Source organism: Mus pahari, chromosome 16 (assembly GCF_900095145.1).
Source record: "Mus pahari chromosome 16, PAHARI_EIJ_v1.1, whole genome shotgun sequence".
Taxonomy (NCBI): Eukaryota; Metazoa; Chordata; class Mammalia; order Rodentia; family Muridae; genus Mus; species Mus pahari.
Window position 1 is genome coordinate 62,407,155 of NC_034605.1, and position 10,382 is coordinate 62,417,536.

Below are 10,382 nucleotides of genomic sequence, written 5' to 3' on the forward strand. Positions count from 1 at the left end.
AGTAGAAAATCTGAAGAGATGCCAACAGGAAGAAAGAAAATTAGAGTAGGCACGAGAGGCAATGAGGAAAGCTTGACGAAGCTTGGCTCTCCCTCAGACCCCATGTCTTGTGACAAATCATCAAACAGGCTGCCCCCAACACAGGGCGACTCCAAGGCTTGTGGGAATGCAGACCCTGCAGGCAGGAGCAAGACAGTATTTCAGGAGGCTGATTGGGAAATGGAAGGGCCCCAGACAAGGAGGCTAGCAACCACACTGGAGGCAGTAAGGGGCCATTTTGGCCTTCGAGGCTGGAAGACAGATTTGCTGTCCTCGCCTGGACTCTGCCTCAGGTCCAGGAGTCTCTTAAGTCCATATCCTGAGGCCAGCCTGAGGTCTCACAGAGGCCTTCCTGGCCCTTGCTCTGGGGAAGCCCTTCGCCACACCTACAGCCCTCACCTTCTCATTGGTCTTAAGAATATGTTGAAGGAAGGTCACCAAGATGCTATTTGTTGAGCTGGGTGGGCTCAAGGCAAGCCCTGTCAACGAGGTGGGTCCAGATCTTAGCCCTCTCCCCAGAAGAGAGCCAGCTGACAACCACGTTGGTTTTGAAAATCATTTTAAGTTAAATTCTTACTGTCTCCGGGGGTGTTTTCTATGGAGAGCTTCATGGACTCATTTTCTTTCTCTTTCTTTCTCTCTTTCTTTTTTGAGATAGAGTCTCACAATGTAGCCCTGGCTTTCCTGGAACCGGTTTTGTAGTACAGGCTGGCCTTGAATTCATGATTCATTCACCTGCCTCTGCCTCTGCCTCTCAAGTGCTGGGATTAAAGGTGTGTACCATCAACCCCCCACCCTGGCCCTGATGGGTCAATTTATAGGGAAAGGATTTTGGCCTAAATCTGACAATTATTTGCTCTTTTTAGCATACTAAGTGGTGTTTGGAACCCTAGAAAGAAGTTAATTGATTGTGTGTGTGTGTGTGTGTGTGTGTGTGTGTGTGTATGTGTTAAAGTGAGTAAGGCCTGGGTGTCAGTGTACACTGTGGTCAGACAGGCTGTAGACTAGGGTAAGTTGGTAACCAGCCACCAATGGGAAATCAGAGACTAGACAGACAGGTCAGCGGCCACAAATTGAAAACACAAGCTTGGCTGAGCAGGTTGCCATAGGCCAGGGTAAGGTAGGGAATGGAGACAGAAGGAACGGTATTAGAGAGCAGGCCACACGGCCATGGACTGAGATGTCTGGAAGGGAGAAACTTAGGAAGGCAAGGCAGCCTTGTATGAGGATCAAGAGGCAGCAAAGCAGGCTACACTAGGGTGAGACAGGCAGCCACACCAACGCATGCTATGGTATGGGAATAGGGTCAGGTAGGCAAGTGGCAGACTGCTGGTAGGCCAAAGGTAATCTGATGAATCGAGCGCTCACAGGCCAGGTAACAGCTTGGGTGTCCATGTGGGTAAAGTATGGAGCAGAGTGGGCTCGCAGGCAGATGGTGACTTGGAGAAACTGGTCTGCTGTGTGGAGCCATGGCAGCCAGAAACAGGGTCTACTGACAGCTTGGTAGATGCCGGCTAGGAAGGGGGCTGCTAGAAGTGCTCACTGGCAGAGCAGGAGGCAGGGCTGGCCTGAGGAGACATGGGAAACAGGATAAGTAGGCGTGGGAGACCAGCGGGGTGTTACTGTGGCATGCTGGGTAGACTGGGGAAGCAGCATGTGGCAGGCCAGGTTATAGGAGATCTGTAGCAGGGTCTAGAGGACCACAGCGTACCCAACAGAATGGAGCGAGGAAGGCAGTGCACCCTGGGGAAAGTTGCACTAGTTGGAATGGGGTGACAGGCAGCGGCAGCACAGGATAGCGGAACGCTCGTGAACCAGGCCGGTTGCAGGCCAAGAGGCTCCGAATCAGGGCCGGTTACAGTGATATATGGCTGAGTGACTTGGGCAAACGGGCAGCTATGCCAAGGGAATCCGGGGAAAGGCCCTGGCCAGCAGGTTAGTTGGTAAATGGCACGGGTGACATGAGTGAGACTCGGGAGGCATGCTAGGATTGCTTAGGGTCCCCTGGGATCAGCCTCAGAGGCAGGTCAGGACTTAGCTGACTCGTGTGTGTTGGTTAACATTAACTAGGCAGGTTGGTGGGGCAAGACATGTGTCAGGATAGTTGTAGGCCAACAGGTAGGGCAGACCTACAGGTTGCCATGGTTACTTAGTAGCCTGGCTAATTTTCTGTCAACTTGACACAGACTTGAGTCATCTGAGGGGAGGGAACCCCAGTTGATAAAATGCCTCATTTTAAGATTGGCTTTCAGGCAAGACTGTAGGACATTTTCTTTTCTTTTTTCTTTTTGGTTTTGCAAGACAGGGTTTCTCTGTATAGCCCTGGCTGTCCTGGAACTCACTTTGTAGACCAGGCTGGCCTCGAACTCAGAAATCTGCCTGCTTCTGCCTCCCGAGTGCTGGGATTAAAGGCGTGCACCACCACGCCTGGCGAGATTTATTTCTTTTATGTACAATTATAACTGTCTTCAAACACACCAGAAGAGGGCATCAGAGGCATCAGATCCCATTACAGATGGTTATGATCCACCATGTGGTTGCTGGGAATTGAACTCAGGACCCCTGGAAGAGCAGTAAGTTTTCTTAACCACTAAGCCACCTCTCCAGCCGGACATTTTTTTTAATGATTGATGGAGGGTCCAGTCCCTACAACTGATGGAAGAGGGCTGGGCAGGTGGTCCTGGGTTCTATAAGAAAGCAGGCCGAACAAGCCATAAGCAGCAGCAGCAGCAGCAGCAGCAGCAGCAGCAGCAGCAGCCGCTTGAGTTTGCGTCCTTCCTCAGTGGGAGTTAACTTGGGATGTGTAAATCAAATAAGCCTCTCAGTGGCTTTTGGTCATGATGTGTCATCTTCACAACACAAACCCAGACAGGCTGAAGAAAATGACTAGGGAAGGGAACTATCTCTCTGGGTTGGTTCTCCAGGGGCAAGGACAAAGTGACGTGGGTTCTGTAGGCTGCGAGCAAGCACCCAGCAGAGGCTGTGCACATGGAAGCTCCCGCTGCAGATCTGTCCCAGAGTCATGCTTACTGACAACTGTCAAAACCACTCTGACAGGATTAACTGTTTTGATGGTGACACAGCTTAGGGTAAGGAGTCCTTCGCTCTCACGGATGTGAGAGTCGATGAGGGGGAGGTATGGGCTGCCGCATATCAGCACTAAGGCTGAGCTGAGTTAGGAAGGACGAAAAGTTCTTCTCAAGGCTCATCACATCCATTAACAAGACAGCACAGGGAGCCAGGCCACCTCTCAGAGGCACACAGAACTTGGTGAGAGCTGAATGAATCCAGCCCTGTGTTTTCCTAAATCCACTCCATGCATAGCACACACACACACACACACACACACACACAATGACACACAAAAGACATTACTTCATGAAAACATTTATTGAGGGTGCTGACTACTGTTAGGAGGTGGATTATTTCTGGGAAACAAACGCTTTTCCTCTGAAATTCTGAGCCAGAATTTTCTGTTCACATAGCCGGGACATGTCGGCCAACATAGTCCCTACAGCGAAGGGGGGCGTCCCCTGAGGAACTTTCCCAGCTCGACTCCACAGGAGATTTTGGCGCAGTTCTGACTCTCTGTGGGACGCAGGTGGGCGAGGCTGTAAAGCCTCACATTTCTGGGGCTGTCTTGCCCTTTCTGCCGTGCATCTCTTTTGACCAACAAAAGCAGGGGCCTGATTGTGTAACCTGGGACTTGGCACTTTAGAGACGGGTGCTTGTGGGTGGAGCTGGCGCCCCTGGACTGGGTCAGTTGGGACGTAATACTCTCTCTTCGGCTTAGTTTTCACAGGCTTGGTGGGTGGAGATTCAGGCACACAGGGGCGCATGGTATCTGTCGCACCATGCCTGTGCCCCGGTTGCTCCCTGGGGACCTTCCCAAAGTCTCTCAGGGCTTTCTGAGCTGCAGTGTTCCCAGGAAAGGTAGCTCTTCCCTTTAGTTCCGGGTCGTGTGCTGGTGACAGTGGGGAAGCCTCCTTTTTCAGGAGTGCTTCCTGTCCTTTGCATTTTCTGTCAGGAGAAAGCCACTGAAAAAAGTGTTTGACATGCTTCCTGAACTGATGCTCAGGAGGAGACAGAGCCTTCACGGGCGGCGGTGGGATAGGCCTTTTCCCATGATTCCCCAGGGTCGGGCTATCCTGCACATGGTGACTCTTCCAACTGGGTTGTAACGTCTCAGGCCCTGCAACCCCTGAACCAAGCTCTTCTATTTTCCGTGCAGGCCACGACCTCTTGGCAGATTGAGGGCTGTCCTTGTTCAGACCCTTGCCTAAGGCGTGAGCAGGCATCCCGGGTTCCTGTTGCTGTACCTGCCCTGTGTTGGCGGGAGCGCTGGAAGGCATCTGATCATGAATGGGTAAAGGTGTGTGAGTGAGTTTATCTAAGCCAGGGAGCACGACTCTTGGGGGCTCTGAAGCTTGGATGGGCTGACTGTTTTCTGATTCAGATTTCTTTTCCCTGGTCACCTGACAACTAAAGTCAGATGCCTGAATTTCCTGGGGACCTGATATTTCTTCCGGGGCCCTTCCAGCTAACTGGGTATTTTGTGCTCTTGGTGTATTCCCATCTCCATCTTCGGCACTCTTGCATTGGCTGGCTTTAGATATCTTGGTAGGTCGTGGTTGAAGGCCACCGAGCTGCTCTCTGACTATGTTACTGACCTTGTTGGATACAAATACGTGTTTGTCATCCATCTTTGTCCCTTGAGGCCCCTGAACTATTTTGCTAGAACTTAGGCTCTTACTCACTGGCATGGGGCCGGCCTTAGCTGACATTTTGGGCACATCTGGGCTGGGTCTTTTGGCTTCTGACTCTTCCAGGACGGTGGTGTCTAAGACAACAGATGTCTGCTGCACGCCAGACACTGTAATTCTATGTACGCTTTTGATATCCTCATCCTTGATATCAGAAGGTGACTGTCTCTCAGCCTTTTTTTCTTCCTTGCCCACACATGGCTTAAAATGAAGGGGATGATGCATTGATCCGGACAGAGTGACAGGGACCTGATCCTCACTGGTTCCATCGATGTGGCTTTTCAAATGTTCTTTTGGGGCGGCTTCAAATTTTTTCCGACATTGGCTTACCTGTGAGGTCTCTGAAGGTTTGTCTGACAGACTGCCCGACTGTAGGTTTACCTCCTGGACAGATGGCGGGCCATTGTCTAGATCAGTCTTGGAGTTACTGCAGATATACTTTTGGATAATCTCTAGAGTCTGTTCTTGTGCTTTTACTGTTTTTCTCTCTATAGAAACAGACTTCTCTTGGGGGCTTCCAGATTGGTTGGACACAGTGTTGGGCCCGCCTTTGTTGTCTTTATGCTTAAAGCCAGAGAGCCTAGAGTTGCTTTTAGATGATTCTGTAGGGTCAGGACTCGCCCACAGCTGTGACTTATAGACCCCCTGAGGCAGGCCCCAGCGCTGTAGGATGAGTCTCTTTCGAAGGTGCTGCTCGAACTTCTTCTGGAACCCGTCAGTTAAGGGGAAGTCTCTAGGGGGAACGGACCTGGGAGTTTGGAACTTGGAGGACTTTATGGCCAGGGAGAGCTTTGAAGGAAGGAGACAAAGTTCTTCCTGAGGTTTTTGGACCACAGAGGGTAAAGCCCATGCCCTCTCCGGTTCTTTCACCATCATGTCGTACTCTATGTGGTGGATTTCCGATTGCAATAGAGCTTTCGCCTCCTGGGATCTGCGGAAATACACACCGCAAACCCTAACCTGAGACTGAGAGGAAGGTGACGGCCCTGGGGGTATTTGAAGCTGGGAGTGGGGTGTGGCAAGCTGGATGCTCTGGGTCTGAGATTGAGTCAAGGTCTGTGGTTGTCTTTCAGGCAAGGGCAGAGGTGAGCAGGGAGCCAGGGCTGGGGAGTCTGTGGTCCTGTTGAACCAGATGCACATGGAAGAGCAATGAGATGACAGTGTAGTGATACAGCTCATGGACTCGCTGTGGAGATAAGGGAGGCCCCAGAAGTGCTGAATGGGCATGGTCTCTAACTGGTCCCCAGAGGGCTGCACCTGAGCAAGCCCCTGCTGAGGATTCAGCTCACTGAGTATGATTCTGCTGCCCCCTAGGGGAAAGGAGGCTCCTAGGTTCTGTAGCTCAGCAGTTGGTTCTGCTTCTCCTTCCCCAACCTTCAGTGTAAGAAGGTCAGCCTGGCTTTCCTCTTGTCTCTCATGTATTTTCAGGACTTTTTCGGGCACTGTGAAATGGGGTGAGGCTTGTCCCCGCCAAAAATCTTCAGAAGAGTTGTGAGTGGTTATCTCTTGGTTAACTAAGCATTTTAACTGGGATGGGGAGGAGTTCTGAGCACCAGGCTGCTGCTGGTAGGACCCTGGCAAGGCATCACAAGTTGTTGCATGGAGAAACTGGTCACCATGGCTGCCAGCCAAGGACAGAATGTCTTCCGGTCTTAAAGGCCCTTCTGTTTGCTGAGCGGCAGGCTGTGCCATGGAAGGAGACTTGGGAAGTGGGTGAGGTAGGAGGTGATCCAGTGGGAAGCCAGTGCTTGGGAGAGTGGGCTCTGGTGGCAGAGAGTCACCCTGTGGTGTGCCCAAAAGGATGTCTTCTAAGGGGGTGAGCGTATTAGTTGAGAGAATGGAGGGAGGAGGAGGAGAAGGTGCAACTGAGAAGGATGAGAGCTGATATCCCGAAGGGCTTGGGGAGAGGGAAGAAGAGAGAGTGAACGAGGTCTCAGTCACGGAAGCTGTGGAGGCCATGGAAGCCATGCTGGATGCAGAGGCAGAGCAGTCTTCTAGGCTGGCCCATGAGAGCAGTCGACTGACCTTCACCGTAGCTCCATCGCACACGTCACAGCAGGGATCCTGACAAAGCGCTTGCCGGAAGTAGGAGGGGTCGTAGAGCTGCCCACGGGGGCTGAAGAACACACAAAGTTCAGATCTGTAGTCAGGACCTGGGTTCCAGTTAGCTTTACCTGCCGACTTGACATAAGCTAGCTTTGCCCGAGAGAAGAGACTCTGTGGAGGAATTTGTCTATGGAGGGTTGTCTTGGCTGTTTGAAGGCTCGGCCCATCCCTAGGCAGATGGTGCTGCCCTGTTTAAGAAAACTAGCTGACTATGAGCCTGCCTCCACTCGAGCTAGCAAGCGGTACTCCCCACAGTTCCTGTGAAGTAGGTTGCTTACATCCCTGGTTGGAGGCTGTGATGCGTACAGTAGCAGTCAGGTCTGCCTTCAAGTTCCTGTCTTGACTTCCCTCAACAAGTGACCATGGTCTGGATTTGTAGGCTGAAGTAAACATTCGCTCCTTAAAGTCACGTTTGGTTATAGTATTTTATCACACTGACCGATTCAAAACTAGGACAACCAGCATGCATAAAAAGAACGTCTACCCGTCCGTCTGGGGTGAGGATACCCGAAGCCTTTGTGCCTATTCCTTTTGCTCTGTCCTTGGCCACCAGGGAAGGCTGCAGTCTCACCCCAGTTTATACACTTATTCCTCTGCTCCTTTAGCTACCCCTTCCCATGACAATAGTAGGCTATGCTACGTCCCCAGGACACATTGACCTTGGGGTAGGGTTTTGTGGGGACAGGCTGTGGAGGAAAGGGGTTAAGAGTCACCTTTGCACAACAGCTTGCAGCTTCCTCCGCTCCCGTGCTTCTCCATGGAAGTTTCTGAATTCTGGAAGGCAGGGGTGTGGGTTGTTTGGAATGAAAGACAGAGATGTGGGCATCTCATCTCTTCTAAGTGAAACACCTGAGCTACTATAGTCTGACATCAGGAGACGTGGTGACGTCATTGGCAACAGTGCCAGCAACGCCTGCTCACCCGTGTTTCTTCACGGGCATCGGTCATCTCAGTCTCCCGTGTGTCTTCATGAACACCCCACACAGGAGCTCACGAGCTGGGCTTCCTCAGAGACGCCTGAGCACCCAGGTGTGAAGTACGCACGTGATACTAGGAGGCGGGAGCTGGGGCTCCCAAACAACCCGCGGTCCTCCCTAGATACCTCCTGTGCTCACCGAATGGGCAGCACCTACTGCCCAGGTCAGGGATCATGCTTCCTGCCTGTGGTGAGCTGAGGGGGGGCATAGGGCTCCTCCTCAGTCTTCTCTGAGGGCTCTATTGCCAGGGACAGTGTGTGCCTGGTGATGGAATAGCCTCAGATCATGGGATGCTTATGGAAATGACAGGAAGAAAGAAACTGGGGTGGTAAGACTTTCAAGCTGGGATCCTACCGTTAAATGATGCTCTCCTTTCCCATTTAGCTCTGCCCTGTTGCTGTGAACAAAAAGAAAACATGATTTTTTTTCCTGTCGTTTTCACTAGAATCCCTAAAACTCCCATTAACCAAGAACATTGTAATTTCCCATCAAGCGAGTTTAATTCCTATCTTTATTATTATTTACTTTCAAAGGTAATAGAATATTTTCAGGTTTTTCCTTCTTTAGGAAAAAACAAAGGAGGATTTTCATCTGCAAGTTTCAGGCTGGGAATATCAAGATGAGTCTGGTGCTGAACAGCACAAACTCTGGGGCCAGAGCTCTGGTGGTGCTGCCCCTGAGACACTTTGTCCTGGGGCACAGCTCAGGCTCCAGGTTCTGCTCAGAGGTCCCAGTGGTCAACACCACTCTCCTGTAGCCAGAGTTGGAAGGCCAGGAAAAGGAGGCTGAAGGAACATATGAGGCAGGACTGGGGCCTGAGACCCAATGTCAGAAGACATAGTTCTCCTTCAGAAAGCCTGACGCCTGGAGCCAAGCCATTAAGACCAGGAACGGGTACTTTACACTGGCCATCGACACCCAGGGAGGGAGGCTATAGATCCAGACGAAACTAATGCCTTCTGTCCCAGGCTTCCTGCTCTAAGTCCGCAGTGCTCTCTCCTCTCCACAGTATTGTAACAGCTCAGGTACTGCGCTCAGACAGCCAAACTCACTGGATAACATGAGCGTAGAAAAAGCGACTACAGAAGAAGAGAGTGTCCCCAGGAAGTCCCCATACAGCCTTACCTTCCTGATTCCTTGGCTGGTCTGTGTGGGTAAGAAGGGTTTCAGTATCAGGTACCTTAGGGACAAAAACAGCAGCCCAAGTGCACTCAGAATGATGCATTTGGGGTAAATGTCCATGAAGGCCGAGCCAATGCTCAGCCATGATTCCGTAGCGCTAGTCAGAATGGAGCTATTGAGAATGGAGAGAACCTTCTTCATAGTGTGGATCTCAGGGGCTGCCTAAGGCAGCTGAGAGCTGAGGCTGTGTGGGCCTCGCTGTAAATGGGCAGGCCTGCATCACAGAGCAGGGAAGAGTCATAGAGCGATTGTGAGGGCGGGGAAGAGGGTGAGCCCCGCCCCCCCACCCCGGCCCCTCCGTGCCCCCACCCGGATTTCATCACTTCTACAGGGAACTTTTCTGTTTGCTCCCTCTGTGTCTGGGGCTTCACCTCAGGCCTTCACTGTTTGCAGCTCTTGAACTGGACCCATGTAGTTCTCCTGCCCACAAACCCTGACGTGGGATCTTCCGTGAAATGTCTGCTGTTGTTTGGTTGTCCTCAACAGGAGCACTGTCTTCCCACATCTTCAGGACCATTTTCCCTCTCACCAAATTAGCTACAAGACAGACTTCCTTTTCCACGTCTTTACTTGTAGAGATCCTGGTAGGCAAGCTGAATAGAAGCTGGAGAACTCTTGTGAGCAGGGGGAACTATATATAAACAGATACGTTGTATATTGTATATCCATTTCCGTCGGCAAACGGATATTTGTGGGATGCTCAGGGTGGGTAGACTTGGGCACCTGGGGATGGAGCAGTCTGGGTAGGAGGGAAGCTGAGGGACGGTGTGTGTCAGATCCTGGAAAAGCGGGTAACTATTGGATGGCCGGGTGGGCTGGCAGGTCAGCAGGAAGTATATCAGGGTGAGATGAAGACCACAGCTCACCATGATGGCCGGTTACTGTGAACTAAACTGGGTTGGGGAACTGTACTGAATACAGTTAGGAACCAAGGCTTCTGGGAAGACTAGGCTAACAAGTGGAATGGCAGAGTAGGCTAGCAGAGTATGTTGATGATGGGGTACCCTGAGTGGAAGAGGGCGAGCTGGGGAGCATGGCAGCCTGGAAGGCTAGGATGTGGCTGCTGGTCAGGTGGCCAAAAAAGATGCCATAGGTCTAGGTCTAGGGACAGAGCAGGATAGCATGCTAGAGGGCCACAGACTAGGGCGAGATGGGCGTGTAGCAATACGGGAGCGGGGCATGGCTTTCCCAGGAGGTGGGATGATGAGTAGGAACAGGTGAGGTGAGGTTTGGTGTGTGTTTGGTGTGCACAGCTGGTGTAGAGGACTTGGCACACTGGGAAGACTGGGGTGAACAGGGGAGCAGGCAGGTGGCC

At 51.8% G+C, this 10,382-nt stretch overlaps 1 protein-coding gene across 1 annotated transcript; it reads right to left on the reverse strand.

The window, feature by feature from the left end:
• Positions 1-3,410: 3,410 nt before the first annotated feature.
• Positions 3,411-9,240, reverse strand: LOC110334320 (spermatogenesis-associated protein 31D3-like). Its single transcript, XM_021216136.1, has 4 exons — positions 9,011-9,240; positions 8,240-8,282; positions 7,622-7,682; positions 3,411-6,918 (listed from the first exon to the last, which is right to left on the reverse strand). Exons 1-4 carry the CDS (start codon positions 9,206-9,208, stop codon positions 3,462-3,464), a joined length of 3,759 nt encoding a protein of 1,252 aa, XP_021071795.1. The 5' UTR covers positions 9,209-9,240; the 3' UTR covers positions 3,411-3,461.
• Positions 9,241-10,382: the final 1,142 nt, after the last annotated feature.

Bases quoted from the DNA above. Each gene is read 5' to 3' on its own strand.
- LOC110334320 (XM_021216136.1), bottom strand. From the start codon at position 9,208: ATGAAGAAGGTTCTCTCCATTCTCAATAGCTCCATTCTGACTAGCGCT. The intron at 8,283-9,010 runs GTAAGGCTGTAT...TTTTGTTCACAG, and splicing joins CCAGCCAAGGAATCAGGAAG to CAACAGGGCAGAGCTAAATG. The intron at 7,683-8,239 runs GTAGGATCCCAG...CCTGCCTTCCAG, and splicing joins AAGGAGAGCATCATTTAACG to AATTCAGAAACTTCCATGGA.